A 24,409-nucleotide genomic window follows, 5' to 3' on the forward strand; every position below is an offset into this window, starting at 1 on the left:
AATATTTGTATAGTTTTAATGTTGGTGTCATGCAATCAATATTTTTATTATAATACAACTATATATATGTGGTTCAATTATCTTCTTATCATACAATACAAGATAGTTAAATTATTATTTTTTAGTTTATTTAAATAAAATATCATATTGAAATACGAAGCCCGAGGTGATACTACTTGTGTTTTTATTAGTCAAGTGATGTCATGTACGTATAAATTTCGACATAATAATAAAATATAGAAAATTAGATAAACAAAAAATATTAAATAAATATCGAAGTTATAACTTCACATACTTTTTTATATAAATTTTTTATTTATTCTTGTAACCTAAATTTTTATTTATTCTTGTAACCTAAGTTTATAATTATTAAAAATTAAGAATGAAATGAAATTAATGTATGTTAATTATTTGAGGTTTTATTTTTGAAGTGAAAATGCAGTTAGTGGTAATTTATAAAAGAACTAAAATGGTGGTTTAACCTAGGCAAATATGAAGCTGAGTCCATAGAACAAACACCGAAGCTGTGGCATCAGTTGCCAAACCTACAAAACCCTCTCTTCAACACAGACGCACGCACTTTCTCTCTCTCTTTTTCTCGTTCAAACTCTCTTCTTCATCCAATGGAAGACGACGATGAGTTCGGAGATTTATACACTGACGTTCTCCGTCCCTTTGCTTCACCTTCATCCTCTGCGTCGCAGCCACAGCAATCTTCTCCTGCGCCTCCTTCCATCGATCTCAACCTCAATCTAAACGCCGCACAGATCCCCGGCGATGCATCTCTCGATGTTTCGCCTGCGCGCAACCAGCTTCCTCTCTCCGACGCGCAAGAACCGCAGTCCTCGGCTGCCGAGGAGCCGGCAAAAATTCCCGAGGGGGAACCGCAGACGGATTCCAACCTCGCCGGCGCCGACGCGGGAATTGATCCGATCGACAGGGAGGTGAAATTCGACATCGAGGAGGAGGACGACGGTGGCGATGGCTCTCCGGTTATTCCGGGCCTGGCCGGCGAGGCACCGGCTGAAGAAGGCGGTGAGGGGGATGATTGGGACACGGATAGCGAGGATGATTTGAAGATAGTGTTGAACGAGAACAACCACATGGCCATGGAACGGGGAGGGATGGTGGAGGGTGACGAGGGAGAGGAAGACGGGGATGAAGAGCTTGTGATTGTGGCTGGTGGTGATCCGAATCAGGGTGTGGAGGAGCAGGAGTGGGGGGAGAATGCTGCCGTGGCTGCTGGGGAGGGTGAGAGGAAGGATGCCGCCGGCGAATTGGCCAAGGCTGGGGGTGCTGTGGCGCCGAAGATTGGGTATAGCAATCATGGATATCACCCCTTTCATTCCCAGTTTAAGGTCAGTGTTGATTAAAAGAGCATTACTGGTGGTCATGTACATTGTAGTGTGAATAGAAGTGCCAAATTGTGTGTTTGCAGTTGGTAGAATGGTAGTTGTAATTGTACAACTTGCTGTAGGAGATTATTTTATTTTGTCAAATGAACTTTGATGATTTGAAGTGCAGAATGAACTGTTTGTTCAGGTACATTGTAGTGTGAATCGAAGTGCAAAATTGCATGTTTGCAGTTGGTAGAACTGTAGTTGTAATTGTACAGCTTAAAAAATACACTTTTTTTTTACGAAAACTTGAAAAGGACGAAAGAAAGGGAAAACTCTGAACTATGACAAATAGTATTTAACTACTTTAAAAATGATATGGTCATGGAAATCTGGATGACTGTGTGTTGAAATTTGTACTGATTTCCTGTATCACTAGGTGTGAGCGTGATTCCAGTTAGCTTTAATTTAATTGTCTTTTGTTTAGGAAGATATTTTCTGCTTCTTTATGTCGTTAAATTATTAAGCAGCGGTTCATCATGGGTATTTGTGTATATGTTTTTTACTAGTTTGTGCATGTTGTTGTACTCAGTCTGTTGTTGTATATTATCTGAAGCTTGGGCTCAAAGACGGGACAAGCTTAGTCTAATGTTAATGCAATGATATATTATTTGTTGTGTGGGTAAAATATATTTGACCACCTTTTTTGTTGTGAACTATTCTGGTGGGGCCATGTTAAAAATTTCATGCTTGTACGTATTTCTTTCATCTTTAGATCTTTTGAACAAAAATTGACTTTTGTGTCCATCTTAGTCTTTGAATATCTGTAATAAGAGAAACTAGTTTTGGCTAGATGCTGTTTTTTGGTAAATCATTGGCACAATTAATAGAAGTGCGGCTATTGAAATCAAAGGCCAGGGCGGGTGGAATTTGTGGCTTTACAAATTGTCCATAAAGGGGGATTGTTGACAGCTTGAATTGAACTGGGTCTTTCAAGTGAAGTTTTTGACCTTAACAAGTGGTATTGGTTTTTCTTTGCAATTTTTAAAGAAGGGAAGAATCTAGCTGTATTTTTTCAAGACATTTTAGTATTTCATCTGTTGATTTCACGATAGTTCTTGGTTTTCTTACATATGATAAATTGTGGCTTATTGAAATGGAAAATCTAATTATTTTTATTTTGTCGTTGCACAGTATCAGTATGTTAGGCCTGGTGCAGCACTAATGCCTGGAGCTACTTCTTCTACTCCAGGAGGGCCTCCTGGTCAGATTCGTCCACTCGTTAACATGGCTGGTCGAGGTAGAGGGGATTGGAGACCACCTGGACTAAAAGGGCCTACTGCTATGCAAAAGGGTTTTCATGGAGGTCCTGGATTACCTAGTTGGGGCAGTGCTACTGCAGGGCGCGGTTTTGGTGGTGGATTGGAATTCACACTTCCTTCTCACAAGTAATTTTAAATTTTCTTGAACTAAATTTCATTTTGTTTAGTTGTATTAGCCCCTAGATTTGAAGTTGTTGGATTGATACAGTTGTCAGCCAAAGTGCAAATCTTTCTATTTAAGAGCATAACGCCCCAAACACCATGATTTGATTGTGACTTAGCCTACCTAACTTCTATCACGGGACAATTAATCTCTCTCTTAGCAATTGTCTTGTTGAAAATTGAACTTTTGACCTTAGCTCTAATACCAACAGTTGGATCGAGCATTTGCCATTAGACTAAAAGGATAGTTAGGATGCAACTCTTTCTACTTAAGAGTGTAACACCCCAGACATTATGATTTGATTGTGACTTGGTCCACCTGACCTCTGCACGAGACAATTGATGCCACCTACCACAAAAGTGATTTAGAGTAGCTTATTTTGGGGGAATAATCACTTTTCTTTTGTTGCTGTGAACTTTTTGAGAAAGCTTTTTTAATTAAATTAATTATTTCCTATGACATAAGCATTACAAAATGGAAGTCCTTTTTTGAGTGGATAAGTAGTATTGTAATTTAGTAGAGTAGTGTCTAGAATCTTAGACCTTAGTTATCGAATCGAGATTCAAACTGTGAATTGTTTTTCATGTATTTTAAATTTTAGAATCTTATTATGAATCATAAGATACATGATAAATAAACTTGTGTAACCTATGACATAAAATAAACTTAATCCTTAAACAACCACTCATTTTTATAGAAAAATAAAAGATAAAGAATATAATAAATGTAACACCCTAAAAGAAAGAGAGGTATGTACAAAACTCAAATGTACGAAATAGACTCTAGTATTCACATAAAGCATTTATATACATGCTTTATGAAAACAATATGAAGTGTCTAATTCCTTCCAAAAGACCCATATTAAGCATTCTCTATTGATGCCTTTCAGAAACAAGATATCTATTGACGTCTTCTGAACGACCCATATTAAGCATTCTCTATTAGAGACTAAAATCTGATCCATTTTAGTACCCTCAAGTATGCAAACCATATCCAGACCTCAATATGTGTTCTGATGATACAATAAACTCCCCTTCAACTTCTCACCAGTTGATGTCTTAGTCTACATGAGTTAGACCATTAGTGAACTCATGTAGACCATTAGTGAAGTTAGATCTCTCTTACAACATAGATCTTTGCATAGTACATACATTTAGCCATGATTCATATGTCATCTTTGATTTGTGACCTCAACTTTCAGACATTTCATTCATATATATCACGACATACTCAACATATATTCTTATTCATATATATGTATTTCATATTTCTTCCTTCATCATATAAGTTTTTTATCATACATAAACATGTCATTCACCTTATGTATACATTACAGTTCACCTTATATAAAGTCATAACTTATTCAAGCACACAATTCAAAATTTCTACGCATAAACATAACAAAAATATTAAAAAAAAAACTAGGAAAAACCACTTGAAAATGGGTGTTAGGCGATATCTCCAATTGAGCGAAGATAGTTCTATCAAGTGAGGGCATTAGATGAAGCATTCACTAGAGTGACTTAGACGATACCTCTACTTAAGTGCTTTTGATTTCGCTTTAGTGAGGGTATCATACGATACTCTCACTTAAGTGACTTAGATGAAACCTCCTGCTCCAGAATTTAGACAATTTATAGAAACGAATCTATCTCACTTGGGCTTCACATAAAGCATGCATTAAACACTCATGCATAAGAGTTTCAGACATGTATGCACCAATGAACCTCAAACTCAACATGCAACACAAGATTGTTCTACTAAGATTATCTAAGGTAGCTTCCTTTACCTAAAACTCTCAAGCTCTTGAGAAGCTCCTAGCTTTACTATGAAAACTCTAGCACTAGAAGCTTTGTGATAAGATTATTCAGCAGATATGATCCTTAGTACTCCAATTATTGCAAAATGCGATCAAATTTTGAAAAAAAGATGAGATTCGAAGGGACGAAGGTAGAGGAAAAACTTAGAGAAGGAAAGACAAGGTGTGCATTTGGGTGAGAGGATGAAAAGATGGAAATGAGGTATTACAATAAAAATTATATACTAATTCAAATTGATTTTCTTTTAAAAATATAAATAAAAAGAATCCTTTAAAAATAACTAATTTTGCATTAAAAGTATATTGAAAATAAACAAATATAAGAATAATTATATAGTAATTTAAGTAATAACTGCAATTTTTACAAAAGAAATGAAATAAAAAATATTAATAAACAACTAATTTCATATCAATAAAATATAATAACACTCATGTACTAAGTTAAACAATAATTAATTTTTCTTTACCAAGAGATAAAATAAACAGAACCTTAAATAATATTAATTTTTTATAGAGAAAAAAAACAAAGAATAGAATATAAAATATTACTGCCAGTGCAGAATATAAAAGCAGGTTCGCATTATTAATGCTGTCAGTGCAAAAGATGAAAAAGCATATTCACATTGTAAAATATTATCCTTAAGTGCAAAAGCTATCACGAACTCTCTTCTCACTGTTTGTCTTCTCCAGACTCTGCTCACTATTCCTCTTCTTCGTTGTTCCTATTTACCACTGTTCGTCTTCTATGCTGATTTGCTGAACTTTTTCTCTTCTAAGCTTCTTCTCCACTGTGTTTCTTTGTAATTTTCAGTGCTTATATTTAAACCTGCCAATTGTTTTCAGGACTATATTTGATGTTGATATTGAGAATTTTGAGGAGAAACCATGGAAATATCCAAGTGTTGATACATCAGATTTTTTCAACTTTGGTTTGAATGAGGAGAGCTGGAAAGATTATTGCAAGCAGCTGGTAAAATTAACATACTTCTGACGTTCTCCACAAATTAGTGTAGATTGAAAAACCTTTTTATTTTGCCTTTTAGGAGCAACTACGCTTGGAGTCTACAATGCAAAGCAAGATCCGTGTTTATGAGAGTGGTCGAACAGAGCAGGTAGAGGAGCTCTTGTATTTTAGATTTAGTTTTCCCTGTCAATTTCCCAAAGTGTTTTTGTACTGATTATTTTATGAAGTTAATAATCTATTTGATTTCATTCCAGGAGTATGATCCAGACTTACCCCCTGAATTAGCTGCCGCTACTGGCATACATGATGTTCCTGTTGAAAATGCAAATTCTCACAAGTCTGATATCAGACAAGATGTTATGAAAGGTTCTGGGACTGGACGTGTGCGACCACCACTGGTATGTATTTGTTTTGTAAAAAAACTATTGACAAGATACTTGTGTTTGTTGCAATTTCTCTCATCAATATACTTGGTTTTTGTATGCTTATCGGGCTTCTTTTTGTTGGTTGATGTAGCATATCATGTATGTGGTGGATAGTTTTCCCTTTTATTGATCTAATTCTGTCTCTTGGCTTGCACATATTTCTTTCGTACAGCCAACTGGTAGAGCAATACAGGTGGAAGGTGGTTATGGGGACAGGCTTCCTTCCATTGATACCCGTCCTCCCCGAATCCGTGATTCAGATGCAATCATTGAGGTATTTGATGATTTTCATGTACACCATATGTGTTATTATTACTCTTTTTTATTGCATGTGCAGTATAGCCCCACATTAGGCCTCGTCCTCTTTGTAAATGGCCTGGTCGTACTCTATTCACTTGACTTTTAATCTAAAAATTATTGGTATGAGTAAACAAACCACGGTTTGATAAGTTAAAATGATCGACCAACCTAAATGTAAATTAATTATTTCTAAACTAAGAATAAAAAATTCCATTTTTTTATATATTTAACAAAAACAATGCATGAAAATTAAGACTCCACAACTAAGAATTAAAGATTTCCCATAATACATTATTTTTGTCCATCAGCTCCAATTTTTCACATAATACATAATGAATTAAAGAATTAAATTTTTAATTTAACATTATTTTTGCAATTAGGTGTTTTTTTCTCTTTTCAAGTGGGTTGGTTGGCCAGTTCGGCCCACCACTGAGGTGGGCTTGGTCCAATTCTGTGACCTATTATACAATTTATCTCAAATTTGGCCACATGGTTGTTCACGTTTTGACAGCTCTAATGTGCAGTGTACACATTGCTAAATTGCTAAATATTTTTGTCTGCAGATTGTTTTACAGGATACAGAAGATGACCATTCCTCTGCTGGATTTGCCCAAGATCCACCTGAGGGTGGAGAACCCCATAGAGAGGATTTTAGAGAAGACCATGTAGCTGGAGATGAAATTCCAAGGCTGGAGCCCGAGTATTTTGATGGTTTCTCACAGGATTATAGTGGTCGAAAGAAAGTGCTTCCAGGAAGAAGAAAGCCATTTATAAATTCCAGTCCTGCGAACACGGCTAACGGGGATGAAAAATTGTTATTCCCACAGGAAGAATCAATTGAGTACTCTGGCTCTAGGGGCCAAAACCATAGGTCCTATGGTGGCAATTTTAGCTCCTCTCAAGATGAAAGGTACTCGAGTGTGAAGATTCCTTAACAATAATTTAAAATGTCAACCTTTTTTTGTATGCTTATATTTTCTCCTCTGCTTTACTTTGTTATCATATCTTATTCATTTGATAGGCATCCATAAATCGGTAAAAATTTCTCATTAGATTTTAGAGACTATTTGAAATTCATGAATATTTTACTTTTGTATTTACAGGAAGATGCAAAGAAGAGTGCGTGGTCAGTCTCCTCCTATTACTCCTATTCAAGAATTAGCAGCTGATAACAATAAAAAAGAAGAGTCAGTCGAAAGCATGGAAGGTAGACATGATACACCTGTTTCATCCCCTGTCATTAAAGATGTAAGGGAGTCCAGTGTAGTAGAGGACAAAGATACTGAACTTGAGGACACTGGGACAGCTGATGGAAGTTCCAAATTGGAAAAGGAGGACACAGTAGATAAAGTAGATATTCTTGACGACGGGGTAGCAAAGAGACAGAAATTAACATCCCGAGTTGAGCAACATTTGCTTGACGAACTTGATGATTTTGAGGACTCGAAAGCTGCAAAAAGTAGTGATAACAGCAAAGCAAGATCAGCAAGCAGCAGGGATAACCATAAGCGGCGGGAAGGTTTTGAAGAAGAGGTAGTTCAGGATCCACGATCAGCACATCTGAGTAGCATCAGACAGCACCCTGATGAAATTGAGCAGGGATTTTATAGAAGAGAGCATGATGCCAAGCAAGAACCTGAACGAAATCGCACGATAATTAAAGGTAGAGAGAGACCATACACTTACAAGGACCGGCATCTTAGCTTAGCTCCTCAGTTGCACACAAATACTGATGGATTTGATGGACAAAAAGAAAGGGACAATTCTGACATGGATTGGGCACGGAGAGATGATGATCTCTATAACAGAAGGGTTAGAAATGATGAACCAAGAAAGAGGGATAGGGCTAAGGTTCGAGAAAATGAGAGAAATGACAAAGAAGACAACCTTCATTCTAGAAAACTAATGGATAATGGTAGTAGCTACAGGGTTTCATATGATAAGGATGTTGGGTCTAGAGACTCAAGACATAGGGAAAGAGATGACGGCTTGAGGATGAGGTATGAAGCAGTGGAGGATTACCATGGCAAGAGGAGGAAGGATGAGGAATATCTTAGGAGGGAGCATATTGATAAAGAAGAAATTCTGCATGGCTATAGGGAAAATGCTAGTCGGCGGAGGAGAGAAAGAGATGAAGTATTGGATCCACGAAAGAGGGATGACCTGCAAAGAACTAGAGATAACCCTGATGATCAATATGCGGCTAGGCAGAAAGATGAGGCATGGGTACTGAGGGAGAGGGGTGATAGGCAGAGAGATAGGGAAGAATGGCATCGGATGAAACAGTCACATGAAGAACTCCTACCTAAGCGTGAAAGAGAAGATGGACGGAGTTCTGTAAGAAGTGGACGAGGAGCTGAAGAAAAATCATGGGTTGGTCATGTTAGGGCTAAAGATGAACATAAAATTTCTGAGAAGGAATACCAATCCAGAGAAGCAATGCGTCACAATGATCAATTGAAGAGAAGGGACCGAATTCAGGATGAAAGTCCACATCATAAGGGGCGAGATGATGCTTCTGCACGTGGAAATCAATATCCTACTGAGGAAAGGCGATCTAGGCAGGAAAGATCAAGTAGTCGTAGTGATCGTGTTGCTAATGCTTCAGATAACCAAAAAGTTAGGCATAGAGAAGGCTCGAGGAAAAGCAAAGAACGTGATGTTAGTGACCTTAATAGTTTAGGCGTGTCCAAGAGAAATCAAGAAAATCAAAGTGGTCCAACCAATGAGAAGGTATGCACACTTGCATGTAGAACGTGAAACTATAAGGAGAGTAAAACAATCTTTTTACATGAAATTAAGTATTCTCTATGTGACTCTTAGAATCACAAAGGTCTAGAACCATGTTGAGTTTGCAATTTACTGACCAGTAATATTAGAAGTGTTGGTTCGAGCCACATAATGTATGCAATGACACTCTTGACCATGAATAACTAACTAGCTTTTTCATTTTCATTGTTCCTCCCCATTTTCATATGTTGGGAGGAGGTAGAAATTAAAGAGATATGTCCTTTCAAGGCATGATTTCTTTCTTTTTGTCTGACTAGGATTGCCAACTTTGAAGATTCAACTTCTGCAAAGTAGTTAGGTGGCTTTTAAACATAATGTATGCTGAGGTTTAATAAATCCACCCAGTGTTAATTGAAATTTATGACATACTCTATTATGGGATCCATTCTTAAGTATCTTGACAGTTTATGACAAGCTTTTTTCTTAAAATTATTGTGTATTATCCTGTTGTTTATCTTGATGTTTGGCTGAGAGATTGCTGTTGTGATCCTATTCGACTGCAGTAAAAATATCATCTTTGTGACTGGTGATTGGAAGAAACCTTGTTATTATGATATATATTTTTGTCTTGATTTCTCAGAACAGTATTATTACTATATAAAATCCTTTTTTATTTCTTTTCGTAAGTAACTAGAGTTGATTAAAGAGGACTGTTAGCCAATTGATAAGTGGAATAAGCCGTGCTGAAACTTGTGGCATGTATTAACAAATCAAACGTTAATTCTTGGTTGTTACCTGGAAATAATTTGCTACTCAGGAGTTACCATAAAATGCCGTTGCTTGAAATTGATAATGGAGCATTCGATTTTATATGAAATTTCAGTATCTTTTTATCAATGTAGATGATTTTGCCTAACAAGGGTTGTTGTTTTGTTTATTTGCCAGCAATTAAATCTAAGACTCACTTTTAAATTGAGTTCATAATTAATTGCACGTAGTGGATGTGGATGTTAATATTGTTAGTAGTAAGCTCAACAGAATTGAGATTGTATCTAAAATACAAAATTATAGTCTTTTATTCATAAAACAAATAGTAATATTAATGAAATTAGACGAAATATCCTTCTAATCACACTTCATTTTTATTCTCATGAGAATTGGTGGGAAAAGTATAGAAAGTTATATTCTAACCCAGTTATCTCTTATTTATTATATCAAATTGGTTTTATAGTAGGAGTTGAAGCTCGCATACAAAATTGTAAAACCATGCAATCCTATGAGGAATATTGTGATCTTAGCAAGCCTGGGTAGCAGGGATCTTTTGAGACTTTGCTTACTAGGGAAAGTTGATTCTTATTTTAACTAAATTTTGACGTAGACTGTCCCTGTCTCCTGAACAATAAAGTGATTGTGGAGTGCTCTTCAATGTCTTGTTCTGCCTGTTGCTGATGTTGGAAAACTATCATCATTCATTAGATGTATGCTCTTGTTTTCTATAATTGTTAGTTTCTATTTGTGAAGGGCTTGAAAGGATCCGGTGATGAAGAGCGTGCTGAGCATGAAATTCTAGGGCATCACTTACCCAGAAAACAGCGGGAAGACATTTCCTCAGATGATGAACAGCAAGATTCTCGCCGAGGACGTTCTAAATTAGAACGCTGGACAAGCCATAAAGAAAGAGATTTCAGTGTCAACAAATCCTCTTCTTCGTTGAAGTTTAAAGACATCGATAAGGAAAATAATAACGGCGGGTCTTCTGAAGCTGCAAAACCTGTGGATGATCCTGCTAAAACTGTTGATGTTAATAACCAACATCTCTTGTCGGCTGAAGCAAGGGATTCGGCAGATACGGAGAACAAGGATGCTGATACAAAAGAAATGGGGGATCGGCACCTTGATACAGTTGAGAGGTTGAAAAAGCGTAGCGAAAGGTTCAAGCTCCCTATGCCAAGTGATAAAGAGGCCCTCGTCATCAAGAAGTTAGAAAGTGAACCTCTGCCTTCTGCCAAAAGTGAAAATCCAGTAGTAGATTCAGAAGTCAAACAAGAACGACCTGCCCGGAAAAGAAGATGGGTCACTAACTGAATAAGAACTATGAGGGCATTATTATTTGGTGAAAGTCTACTAATCTAGTTTGGCACTGGGAAATTTTCAGCATGGCCTATTTTTTTTATAATTCTAAAACCCTGCAAGCCCAGCCATGCTTAGCATATCTATTGAATGTTGAAAAAGGGCATATATAGGATTTTGTGACAATTTGTACTTCAGTAATGTCATCTTGTAACCTTACTACCTATAACATTCAACGTACACTGTATATATACAAGTAAATTGTAAAACATGAACTGCCATTACAGGTGGGACATATTTTCAGTGTCCAAATATGGCTCTTACCCAGATGATCATCTGGGTAACAATTATTATTGGTGAACATGACCAAGGCTGGATGCAATGACATTCAGAAACCATTGGCATGGCTGGTGGGGCACTGAGACTCATACTGGCACCTTCCACTTCAGGTCTGGCGGCTCAAAGCATTTGGAAAACTTCTTGGTCAGGGGCTTACCCGAAGAGATGTATGCTGTCTGCTTCTCGAACATGTTCTTTTTTCTAATTGAATTAAACAGATGGCATGAATTATTTTCTTTGTTGTAGACTGTAAGCAAGTGTGGATTACTCTTTCTCTTCTATCTTTACAAATTTTACGCAGGAATCCTTGAATATTAGCCATGAGCCTTTGTTGTATCTAGAGATCAAATGACATGTAGTTTAGAGGTTATGAATTTCAACAGGTAAAGAAAGAAGTAAAAGCGTATATATTGTCTTTTACTTGAATGCACATTTGGTTCTTCAAGTATTGTGCTTGTATGAAATTGATCTTTCACAGTTTCAACACAGTGAATTGATTGAGTCTTTTAAGTGCAATAATCTTGTGGTTTTGTTAATTTGATGTTGAAAAATGACGTGGGAAATTATGCAAATTGGAATCCTAATAAGATGGTGTGGCATGAAATAAGTGAAAAAATGTTAAAAATGAAATTTTGACCATTAAGTCCAAAATATCCTGTTTGGAACTAGGAAGCTTATCAAGTTTTCTAGAGTACTCTACAAAATAAGAAATGAATGCTATCATTCACAAATATAAATAAAGGCCCTTCAGTAAAAAAATCTTGTGGTGATGAAGCTCGGTTGCAAGTTTGTTAATCATGATACCTTAATACCACTTGACATTTATAAAAATTATTTTATTTTAAAAAATGGTTGTAGGTTTTTATTTTTTTTACTATTACAGTGTAAAAGAAGCCCTATTCTTGACCCTCAACAATAATAAGAGGTGGAAGAAGCTGACAAAGAGAAGGAATTTCCACACACTTTGCATAAATGCATAATGATATCATCTTTAGCTCAAGCTACATCTATCCAAACATCTGACATAAACACCTGTCCATAAAGGAATAATATTATGCCACCAATACATGAAGTGTGTTGGAAAACCTGTTCTGGATGAGTATGGTCACCCTTTCCTAGAAGCTTTGGTTCTCCTTGTAAATATAGAGTTGTTTTTAGTTTTGGTATATTTTAAAAGTAAGCTTTTTAATTTGGTTATGTGAACAATAAGAGATATGTTTGGTTATAAAGAAGCTTACAGAAAGCCTTACTAAGTATAGTCACCTCATTTGTGATAACATTAGATTGGTTTAATGCATATTAGTTTGTTGTAGGAGCTCTTTGAGCATTTTCATATTCAAGTGGCAATTATTCACTTTGCACTTGTCCTTTTCTCAACTGTGTTTCTTCTCCATTTCTTGTCTCAAGTCATGTTTTCACTGTCTTTAATTGCTTTCTTCCACTAGGTGGCTACTCTCCTACAATCCATTAAATCCAAAGTAATTGTTATGTAGAATTAATTGGAATCAAGTTATGAATAAAGTTTAAAATTAAGTACAAAACTTATATTTCTTTAATGCTAGAAAAATAATAAATAGTCATTGAATTTAATAATAATAAAAATGTAACCATTGATAATGACCATTTTTTAGTGATTAAATTTTTCATTAAAACACCAATGATTATATTATTTAATTTTTTTATTAATTTAATTAATATAATAAGTGTTTGTTTTTTTTAATTTGCCAAATTTTCCAATTTTTTTTCTCAATAGGACTAAATGAGGAATCTTGAAAAGTGGACAACATCATCTATAAATAAATAATTGGTTCACTTATGTGTTCATATTGCTTCTCTTATTAATTTTGTATTCATATTTAATCTTAACATCTGCGTCAGTTGTCTTTTTTACTTATTTTGAAAAGGATCAAAATCCGTATTTATAAGGAAGGAATTCCTCTTTGTACAAACTACAAATTTTATATGAAATTTTTTTCAATTGATTCTTATCTCTTTAATGAATTCATCTTCTCATTAAATTCCATGTGAATAAGGTATTTGATATGTTCTAAATTCTTTAATATGTGCTCAATTCTCTCTAACATAACTTCAATCTTATAACTAAAATAAGATCATCAAAATATTCACAGGCCAAAGTTTATGTACAGATGACAGAGCAAGCATACACACACACATCCATGCCTTATAGAGATTTGAACATTCTTAATCAGTCAACATACACATTACATGAGATTGAAATACATTTGAACAGAAATAAGTTACATATATATATAAAAGTTGAAGTCTATTTCCCAAAAATGGATTTGATCCACCAAATGCCTTTGGTGTCTTTGGGTCCTTCTTCCCCTAGTGGAGGAGGATCACTCTGTGGAGTCTTGTGCAGTTTGCTCACATCATAACCTTCCTCCTTGGCTCTCTCAACAAGCTGCTTGTAGATCTCCTCATCTATTTGGGTATTCCTGCTTAGAATCTATGATTCATACAGCAAAATCAAATTAACACCAAATAAGTTTGAACTCATCACTATCATTTTGCAACAATATTTTGTAAGTTAAACCAATAATTAAACTTATCATGTGCTAATTATCTAAGACGCATTATCACCAGTTCCAACTGATTCTTGATCATATGGGATTGGAAGTATAAATTCGTTATATCAGTTACAGATCTTCTACCCACAATTGGCATATCACTGTGTGGTGATTCTCTAGTCACGGTTTAGGTGAGACAAAAGGTTACTTTGAGAGTTCAGAAAAGATTGAATGATAATAAATCTATAGCCGTGCTAAATTTAGGGATAGGTGTAATTAAAGCTTCAACTTAGTTGAACTCAATACATGAGGCTTGAACACGCATAGGTGTCAGATACATGTATCAGTATCTATGTGAAACATTGATATCATGTTAACATCAGTGACACGTAAATAGTATGTCCGTTTTATGTGTCTCTGACACACGAACACACATAAAACAGACATACTATTTATGTATTCGATTCGACACGTATTCCGTGTGTTTTTATTGTTTATGTATTCAAAATGTATTCGACACGTATTTTTAGTATAGGTGTTAAGAAAATTTTGAGTATCAAATAATCACACACTCATATATGTTAAAATATACTATTAAAAAAATTATTAATTATTCAAATATTTGTTTAAAATATACTATTAAAAAAAAAATTGTTAATTATTCAAATATTTGTTAATTATTTGAGACCCATTACCTAAAAATGAGCTATTAATCATAATTAGGCTATAAATATCAAATTGCATTTCTTAATAATAAATACTGGTAATATTTAGAATAGTCAGATGATCATTTATTTTGATATGGATATATAAGTAGTTAGGAAGCAATAGAAAAGAGTGGAAAAGGTTAGTTACCCAAAGGTTTTTCCTGGTTGGTTCGCCAACCAAAGCATACTGATAATCATCATCAACAAAGAGGACCCAGTAGTTGCCAGTGACAGGGATGATGGGCAAGAAGGGTGGAACATAAAACTTCACCTTCAACTTGGCTTCATCACTTTTAGGGTCAGCCTTGAAAGCACTACCCTCTATGAAGCTTCTCTTTCCATCACTCCATGTCTCGTTCAGCACATGAACAGTGCCCTCACTGCTGTTAAGGGTATATGTGGCTCTGGTGTTCTCACCATTCCTTGGCTGAAAAAACGAAGGGAATGAAGCAATCTCGTACCATCGACCCATGTACCTTTGCAAGTCCAAACCCTTCACAACATCCATCTCTTTCTTCGCCATTGCTACCTTAAACAACACCCAAACACAAACAACACAATGATTTCTGTTCCTTTTTTAAGGTTTCTGATCAGTGTATATCTCTATATATAGAACATAGGAAACTTGTTCACCAATTCTAGAATTAGCCTATATATATATAATTATTATTGTAAAGGGTAGGATTGGAGCATTTTTTTATAAGTAAAAGTAAGAACTTAATCATAATAACTTTAAATAATAGTTGATGTTGTTTATGAAAATTAATATTTGTTTTTATTTATTTATTTAAATTTTATGAATTATGTTTCAATTTAAATTTTTTTATGTCACATAGAAGCTTATCTATAACAGTATACCATTAAAAGTTGGCATGATAGATATTAAATTGGTTTAAATAATAATATTTATCACTCTTATCTTATTTAAAGTGTGTAATTGTTGGTTTCAAATCTTCTAGTAATTTTCAAAAGTATGCATGTGTAAGCATAACTTTTATTTTGAAATATTTATGTTCACTTTAAAATATTTTTCATTTGATTAAATGATATCTTAACATCATAAATTGGGTTTTGAAATTATATTGGTATGTATAAGCAAACAAAATAAGAGGTGAAAAGGTTATATGTTTTCTTTTTTTCAAATATAAAAGAATAGTTTTGATGAAATTTATTTATAAGAATATAGTTTATCAAATAATGATTTCTCAACACCTAAAGTAGATATTTTGTTCTCATGTAGACCAGAATCTTTTAGAATATCAAAACATTTGGCTAAGAAAGTTGTGGATGTGTTTGGACCACGTACTCCATCTAAGATAGAACTTTCTAGTATTCTAAAACCCTTTCTTTTCTCTTTTCATTATTTGTTCTCTTTATTAATTATAAATTCTTTAATTGTTTCCTTTTGTATTTTAATTCTAAAAAGGGATCAAGAGTGTGTTTCTATGTGATTAGTTCTTCTAAGTAAAAAAAAATAATACAAATATTTTCATATTTTTTTGAAAAAAATATTTTATCAAGCTTATTATGAAATTAGGGTTTTATTCTTATAATAAAAGATTAGAATGTTACTTTACATTGAAGTAGAAGTTACCATGAAACCCAATGGGCTATTAATTTTTACTTTATTTTTGTTTTATTACAGTTTCCTCAATTCTCATATGGTTATTTTTAATTTTGAATTAAATAAATCAAAACTTTTTTTTATGAATAATAATTATTAATTTATTAAATTTATAATATTTTGGAAACGACTAGAGATATAATAAACTTATACTATATAACTGGTAAAAGTATTATCTTTATAAATTAATTTTGTAAAGTTGATTGGATTTAATATTATTTTTTAGTGTATTTTTTATTATCATTTTAATTATAAAAATATGATATTTTTCTTTAAAAGATTTAGAAATAATAAAGGAAAAATTAGTTCGTTTTGTCTCGTGAGTTGATGAATTAAACGGATGAAACCAACAAAAATTGACCCATCCAAAATAAATGATGGATTATCAAGGTCACCGAATTCATCCTAGTTTATCATTCCTAATCTTTATTCTAATAAAAAAATTATGAGAACTTTTAATAATTCTAAAAAATCTCCTATAATTAAATTTATATAATATTTGCAACTTATATTATACTAAACAAAAATATTTGTAGCTGTAAAGAGACCTTCTTAATTTTTTCAAATCATATAGTTTTTATACAACATTTGGATTGTTTGGAAAATGCCAAACTTAACCAATTGTAATAGCTTGAAGGGCAAGAGATAAAGCTTAAGGAACAAGAAATTGCTTTAGACCAATCCATCCATTTCAAGTGGATGCTTGGAGCTAAAGACACGCTACAAAATGAAAAAAATTTCATTTTTTGTTCCTCAAAATTTAGCAATATTTTGCCCACATATGCACACATGTTTTTGTAGTTATTTTTTATTATAATTAATGTAAATTATTATCATATCATGTAAAGTAATAAATTGAAAATAAATTGCAATAAATTTGGCCAAATAAGCAAGTCTTTAAAGTTTGTGTTTAATATACCTTAGACATTTAATAATAACATTAATGAGAATTAATTTAAACACTATAATGTTTTTTTTTATTCATGAAAGAAATATTTTTAGAGAATTTATTTTTATGACAAGAAACATCCTAACACAATGTATTTGTCCCAAATAACTATAATTGGCACTCGGTGCGCACGATACTATCTTTTTTTATATGCAGGAATTCATTATAACTTTATTAATTTTAATTATTTAATAGAAAATTTTAAAAAGTAAGTATAACTATGATAAAAAAAATCATTTATAAAAATTATGTGAATAAAAATATAATAAAGTTGAAAATATTAGGTATAAAAACGAACATCTTTATAGATATTATTTTTCTCAGTTAATTTTATATGTTTTCTTTAACATTATTATATTATAACATTTATCTAACGTGCATAATGTTAGATATGACAATTATGTAAATATTTTTTTATATAACAAATCCTCTTAAATCGTGCACTAAAGAAAAAAGTGGAAAATCATAAAATTAAATTAAGCTAAAATTAAAATTAATACTAAAAACAAGCTTTTACTTTTATAGTTTATTCCAAAACCATGATGAAAATAAAATAAAAAAGGAAATTCGAAAAAATTAATACTAAAAACAAGCTTTTACTTTTATAGTTTATTCCAAAACCATGATGAAAATAAAATAAAAAAGGAAATTCGAAATACTTCTTTCATAAATAAAATTTTAAGCGTAAATTTGGTTATTTTTAATTCAATTTATATTATTATTTTTATTGAGTATTTAAAACTTTTATTTTTCTGATTTCTGTTTCTAAATTTTTCGTTAACTTATGATTGTTATCTTCATGTTAATAAATATAAGATTTTGTGATTAATATAATTAATGTTATGATTAAATAATATAATAAATGAATTTTATTATTTTATTATAAATGTGTTGGATAATAAAAAACTGTTATTAATATAGCAACTTTATTATTTAAGACATTTTCAATAAAAATAATAAAAAATAATGTTATTTTATATCTATAAAATTTCACATTTTTTAACATGTAAAAACAATAAACAAATCACGTTATCCACTTAATTGAAAAATATAATAAAATTTATGTTTTAAAAAATATTTTTTTGAATGAATCCAAATATGCAAGAGGTGTGTCTTATCTTTTTTTTTTTTTTCTTTAAAAATGATATTTTTCTTTAAAGATTTAGATAACAGAATATGAATTCATACTTATTTAATTTTAAATATTTTTCATCAACATCCATAAAGATTTAGATAATAGTTACGAATATGAATTTATTTGTGATCCCTTCCCAAAAAAATCTAACACCCTTATTATAACCAATTAAAAAAAAAAGAACAAACAAACTAAATATAATAAATAAGATCACACAAAGGACTATTGTCAAAATCGTTGATAAAAAAATGAATAGTATGTGTACCAAAACTAAATTCAAAACTGTAAAAAATACACCGACAAAAAAAATTAGTCTTTTTTAATTTGAAATGTCTAAAAAATCTACAATAAGTAAATATTTTCTTAAAAAAGTTTAAAACTTCTCATTAATTAATAAATGACTATTGATAAATGCACCACAAAAATAGCTTTACCTTAAAAGTCCAAAAAAAACACTAATGTTTAATCACATTTTCATGCAATTGAAATTGTCAGCAGTGTCAATATTTTCTTTCCACTTTCAGTATTCACACACTTTTATATCAAAGCATCTTCAAAATAACGTGTATATTAAAAGTTATACAAACAAAAGTGGGAGAGCACCAAGAAACACATTCATATTACAATTATTTTATCTAAACCAATACAGAAAATTTGTATGGACTACAAGATTGAAAACAAGATAGAAGAAGATGGCCACACATGTCCTCAAGTAAAGAAACAATGTTGACCACAAAGATAAATTTAGTGGCAGAACATAAAAATAAGTACATCAAAGAAACTACACAATCAATCAGCTCCAGAGACAGATAAATGATCCTGAATAAGAAATCAGTTGCATGATCCAACAGGGTAGGAGGCATCAAATCCAATTTCTCCATCCAACAATGTCAACTCATTTTGTTCCTGCATCATAGTACTCTTGCATTAACATGATATAAATTATATAAATTCTTAGGGAGATCAATTCTTAAAGAAACCAAAGGATGTAACTGCTTAAATATGTACTTAGAACCTACCTCAACCTCAACAAATGAATGGATGATTGTATGATGCAGCAAAGTTTGAGAGGATTGTAAGAAGACAATAAAGTTCTCCATAACATGTCAAGGTTTAGACAAAGTTTGAGGAGAGGAATGTAAATGACCCTTTTTCAAATCACACGGCATCTATAACTGCAGATTATGTGACTACATTTGGTAACATTTTATATAATAATCAATCACTTAATTTCTCATGTACTGTTAACTGAATTGGCATTAGTTTGTGTTGGCATAACAAGATTTATTAAAAAGTGTACATTAAGCCTAATTCAATCTTATAAAACCGGTTGAAAAGATGATGTTTGGACCTACTTATATACTAAAAATATTGATGCTGGATTTTCAACAAGATTTGCATTTGCTAATTCATTCCAAAACAGCAAAAGTACAGAAAAAAGTTGCACAGTTAAAAACATAAAATTTATTTTTTTCTAAAACGAACTAGATCAGAAATATGTAACGAGTGACAGAAGGCTCAACCTAAAATCTTGTTTACTACACATATAAACTGCATAAACCTTCATATTTTCCATTGCATATGAAAAATCACCTGATGTGTTGATAGTAACTACCAAATGGCATCGCCAGACCAGATGAAATAAAAACTAGGCAAAGTGATAAACTGCAGCTAACAAACATATTTTTCGTACACAGTCTATCTAAACTTCATATATATCTAGATCAAGGTGACAAACTGAAAGGTAACAAACATTTACTAGTTATATTGAATTTTTTATTTATTTCTGAAATGTGGATTTAACTAATAAAGTTAAAGTTGATGATTATCTAGATCAAGTTGACAAAACTACAGCTACACAAACATCAACAAGAAACAGTCAGAGCCCGGGAAAAGCAAGAAATAAAGACTCGAATAATACTATCTTGCTGCCATGCCAGAATGAAAGGGACGATCTCTTAGTTCCTGGTTTGTGAAAATAGTAAAATTGTGCTTTTATTATGATTATCTAAAAACCGATCTTTTAGGATCAAATGCAACAGGAAAATCATTTGAAAGACGGGGAAGAAACATGAGCTTTCCTTTAAAGAATGGAACAAACAAGAGTAGGCTATTTAATCATACCCTTTTGACCATTGCACCCATTATGTCATCCAAGGTACCAAAAGTATTATGCATAAATCCTTCTTGGGACTTTAGTTGCTCCAAAATGTAGGCTTCATTCGACTTCAGTGGAATGTCAGAAGAGAATTTATCAACTTCAGTGCATGGGCCAACCAAAGATGCATCAATTCTATTGCTACAAATTGTATTATTTTGATTTAAGCCACGCCCCATAGAACTTGTTGCTGCACTAGAAGAAGCATATGAATTTACAGGATTGAAGGGACGACTCATGTTTTGGTCATAATCCAATTTATGTTCTTCCCACCTTTGTTGTGGTGTATAGCTTAAAGGCTGTATATCTTCCAAAGGAACAGTCATTGCCATTCTGGGAGAAAAACCAACCGGACTGTTCCCAATATGAGTACCTGAGTTGGAAACATTGATGCCAGGGGGAGGCAGTTGGTCATTGCTGAAAGCCTCACACAATGGCAAGGAATTGGCCGGAAATTTGGACAACTGTGCTGCATTCTGCCAGTCTTCATTACACCGATTATAATCCAACATATTGGAAGAACCACATATGCCAAAAGATTCTGCACTCAAGGAAGCTGCTCTAACAGAAGACTGATTTCTAAATGCTCCTGGGCTATGTGTTTGCTGTGGATTTCCTTGTAAAATTATATGATTATTTGAACCACATGATATAGAATTGTTTGGACCATTAACTGCAGCCCTACTGTCTGGGAAGCCAGAGGCAACTGCAAATCCACTTGAATCAACTTGACTTCGCTGCGATAAACCAGTTGAACAGTTGTTTTGCTTAGATTGGTTAAGCTCAATTGATGTTGGAATGCCCTGCAACAAACTTGAGTTCTGATTTGCAGAAAAAATGGATGGCTGAATGTTTCCAAGTGTGTTTAAGGAGCTGTTGATGCTTTGAGTCTGAACAGGACGGATAAGTGCCGAAGAACTAATTCCTCGCATGTTCAAGCCAGCTGGGGAATTCAGCCTACTGAAAATTCCAGAAGATGCATATGATGGTAATGTAGTGTTTGAGATTCTTCCAGAACCAGAAGCAGTGCAAAAATCTCCAAATCCATCTATTGAACCCATTCGTAGGTAAGAATCACTACCACCCAATGCAGCAACCATGTTAGCCTGATGGTTTGCCTTTTTCAGATAGAGTCTATACTTCTGCAATACAAAAAGAACAGCAAGATAAATATGGCACAGAACTTGTCAAGTAAGCCAAACACACATAGGTGCCATCCACATGCTACTTAAGAAGTAAAAGTCTTAACACTTTCATAGTTGGCATTGCTATTAATTCGTTGTTTTCATAATACTTCCATCACAAAAAATTTAAGGAATTATCTGATCTAGAAGATTTTCATCCCTTGAACTGTCAACAACTGAATCAAACAATTATAGTAACTACAAAACCAAGAATTTATACCTGTAGATGGCTTGCCACATTTTCCCTTGTAAGCCCTTCAACATTCATCAGGTCAAGAATTTTCTTGGGAACAGCCTCTGCAGTAAAAGGTGAATAAACATGGCATTAGGGATCATAGTACTCATTTTGTGATATGAAGTTACAATGTACCGAAGTCAAACAAATTGGGAACGTTGTTTATTTGCTTTCACTAACTTACTTTCTAGGCCGAGTTGATTAACAGCAGCAACAAATTTTCTATGCAGCTCGACAGACCAAACAACACGAGGTTTCTTCTGTGCTGAGGGGTCATCATCATCTCCATTCCCTTCCCCATCATCTTCTTCTTCCTCACTTTGGTCCTTTCTTTTTTTACCAAGCCTTCTATTCTGGTCACCACTGTTTTCTGATCTCAGGCTTGGGCTACCTTCCCCAGCAATATTCAGAGCCTTTTCGTCATTGGATGCCTTGCTCTGATCCCTGCCATCAAAATTCTTTCTTCGGACTACATGTTGCCATATGTTCTTCAGCTCTTCAATTCGAACAGGTTTCAGTAAATAGTCACAAGCCCCATGTGTAACACCCTGCATCACCAGCTTTGTATCACTGTGTGCTGACAACACTGGAACATCATAAACAATAATAGCTTATGTCAGTGAATACATTCAACCCATTATCGATAGATTTGGATGATAAAAGTTATTTCCTTAGGATAAATCAACTCCCTAATTTTGGGGAAAACAAAAAGAAACACTATTTACACAAGTTGAGTTGTAATTGGGATAACCTTCATCAATTATACACCAAACTCTCATAATATGATTAGGAAAAGCTCATGTCAAATGCAAGATAAGATAAAAGGAGTGAAAACTTACTGATCACAGGAAGGTCCATTTCAAGTCCCACCAACTCAAGAAGCTTAAATCCATCCATGTCAGGCATATCCACATCGCTGATAACAAGGTCAAACTTATGTCTGTTCTCCCTCAACATTTTCAGAGCCTCAACTGCCTGATTAGTTGTAGTAACTGCAACAACAACCACAAATCAAATATGAGATTTGGCAAAGTCAAAGACATCGTAAACTATCAAAGCAGATCAATTTCCCCCATAACCAAGGCCTACACAGATTGATCACTAATAGTTCTAAATGTTACAATCCAATAACTTCATTAAGAAAATATTCCAATTTGAACCAAAGCCTTCAACTTTTTGAGAAGTAAGAATTTGTGTATCTTGCAAAAAAAAAAAAACCAAAAGGTAAGGTAAATACATACAAACCACCAAACACTGTATTCATACGCAATGCCAATTTTTACAAGGCAAGCCTACAGGGGCCTAAGCAGAGGACACACAATTTTTTGCTTAACAAAAATGATTAAAAGCAACGAACCCTGATACTGGCATTTGCGAAGCAGATTCTCCAACACTTTGAGACAAGTTGGGTTGTCATCCACAGCAAGAACACGCATACCCACAGGAAAACGGTCAACACACCCATCTTCATCCCCCAAATGATCCCTTTGATTTTCCACAGCCATGTCGGGACCCAGATGAAATAACAGGACTCTTATGCAGAGATCAGAACTCAGAGACCCAAAAGCTTCAATTTTGAAAACGGGAACTTTGCTCTCAAGGCCTCTCTTTCACCAAGAATCAAAAGGGCAAGAGAGAAAGGGGGAAATGAGAACAAGGTTACGAAACCTGTACAAAATGGACAGTGATGGATTTGAAGCCAGCAAAACAAAAACATAAATCATTTAGTATTTTAGTGAAATCTCTCTCTTTCTCTCTCTCTCTCTCCCTCTCTCTCTCTGTCTCCTCTGTTATTTGTCCTTCACTTTTTCCACCAAAGAAACAGGAAAAAAAAGGCTTTGACTTTAATTATTAGTTAATCGCTGATGCAAATGCAAAAAACAATACAATAATGCAGCTTGCTTCCACCCTCTCTAGTTTTTAATACATGACATTCCCAAATTTCTCTCTCCTCTTCACGCCAATGCCAGTGTGACATGTTCCCAATTAAACCCTTTTGGGGACTCATAGAGAAATCCTCATGTGCCCAACTCATCCATGCAAATGCCCCCCCTATGCCCTAGTCAACCAAAAACTAACGACATCATTTTCCCAAATGATTTCAATCATGCCTACTATCAATGCTTCCTATGATTATCCAAAACATAAATGTCACAACTTCTTCGTGGTTATTGAGGTTTAATGGCTTTTTAATTTACTACTAAATATTGATTACCCAAAGTAGGTGTTGTGGTCAACCCAGTAAACTACCCTGTCTTGAAATTAAGAAAAATCTCAACAAGAATCTTCTTGGTTTTATGGTAATCTCCTATAACTGTTTCTTTTTAAATGTATATACCATTTTAAGGTTTCTGTACACGGAATATGGTCAAAAACTTTTCAGGAGAATATTTTCCTTTAAAATCATTTTCTTTTAA

At 33.5% G+C, this 24,409-nt stretch overlaps 3 protein-coding genes across 3 annotated transcripts; 1 reads left to right on the top strand and 2 right to left on the bottom strand.

The window, feature by feature from the left end:
- Positions 1-490: 490 nt before the first annotated feature.
- LOC137823167 (FIP1[V]-like protein) lies at positions 491-11,786 on the top strand. The gene is made up of 9 exons (XM_068628319.1): positions 491-1,358; positions 2,532-2,785; positions 5,485-5,611; positions 5,685-5,753; positions 5,860-6,003; positions 6,203-6,304; positions 6,894-7,240; positions 7,434-9,063; positions 10,582-11,786. The coding sequence occupies exons 1-9, from the start codon at positions 624-626 to the stop codon at positions 11,143-11,145; spliced, it is 3,972 nt and encodes a 1,323-aa protein (XP_068484420.1). The 5' UTR covers positions 491-623; the 3' UTR covers positions 11,146-11,786.
- Positions 11,787-13,651: 1,865 nt separating this feature from the next.
- Positions 13,652-15,440, bottom strand: LOC137821670 (temperature-induced lipocalin-1-like). The gene is made up of 2 exons (XM_068626379.1): positions 14,856-15,440; positions 13,652-13,939 (listed from the first exon to the last, which is right to left on the bottom strand). Exons 1-2 carry the CDS (start codon positions 15,228-15,230, stop codon positions 13,754-13,756), a joined length of 561 nt encoding a protein of 186 aa, XP_068482480.1. The 5' UTR covers positions 15,231-15,440; the 3' UTR covers positions 13,652-13,753.
- A 3,567-nt stretch (positions 15,441-19,007) lies between these two features.
- Positions 19,008-24,232, bottom strand: LOC137820788 (two-component response regulator ARR12-like). Its single transcript, XM_068625032.1, has 6 exons — positions 23,350-24,232; positions 22,832-22,984; positions 22,177-22,578; positions 21,978-22,054; positions 20,540-21,715; positions 19,008-19,321 (listed from the first exon to the last, which is right to left on the bottom strand). Exons 1-6 carry the CDS (start codon positions 23,495-23,497, stop codon positions 19,247-19,249), a joined length of 2,031 nt encoding a protein of 676 aa, XP_068481133.1. The 5' UTR covers positions 23,498-24,232; the 3' UTR covers positions 19,008-19,246.
- Positions 24,233-24,409: the final 177 nt, after the last annotated feature.

Source organism: Phaseolus vulgaris, chromosome 9 (assembly GCF_000499845.2).
Source record: "Phaseolus vulgaris cultivar G19833 chromosome 9, P. vulgaris v2.0, whole genome shotgun sequence".
NCBI lineage: Eukaryota > Viridiplantae > Streptophyta > Magnoliopsida > Fabales > Fabaceae > Phaseolus > Phaseolus vulgaris.

What these genes read in the sequence shown, in the direction of transcription:
- LOC137823167 (XM_068628319.1), top strand. Translation starts at nt 624, where the DNA reads ATGGAAGACGACGATGAGTTCGGAGATTTATACACTGACGTTCTCCGT. An exon ending in TTCACACTTCCTTCTCACAA is followed by an intron (nt 2,786 to 5,484) that starts GTAATTTTAAAT and finishes AATTGTTTTCAG; the next exon opens with GACTATATTTGATGTTGATA. An exon ending in AGCTCCTCTCAAGATGAAAG is followed by an intron (nt 7,241 to 7,433) that starts GTACTCGAGTGT and finishes TTGTATTTACAG; the next exon opens with GAAGATGCAAAGAAGAGTGC.
- LOC137821670 (XM_068626379.1), bottom strand. Translation starts at nt 15,230, where the DNA reads ATGGCGAAGAAAGAGATGGATGTTGTGAAGGGTTTGGACTTGCAAAGG. An exon ending in CAACCAGGAAAAACCTTTGG is followed by an intron (nt 13,940 to 14,855) that starts GTAACTAACCTT and finishes TATGAATCATAG; the next exon opens with ATTCTAAGCAGGAATACCCA.
- LOC137820788 (XM_068625032.1), bottom strand. Translation starts at nt 23,497, where the DNA reads ATGGCTGTGGAAAATCAAAGGGATCATTTGGGGGATGAAGATGGGTGT. An exon ending in AATGGACCTTCCTGTGATCA is followed by an intron (nt 22,579 to 22,831) that starts GTAAGTTTTCAC and finishes ATGATGTTCCAG; the next exon opens with TGTTGTCAGCACACAGTGAT. An exon ending in TGGGTGCAATGGTCAAAAGG is followed by an intron (nt 19,322 to 20,539) that starts GTATGATTAAAT and finishes ACTATGATGCAG; the next exon opens with GAACAAAATGAGTTGACATT.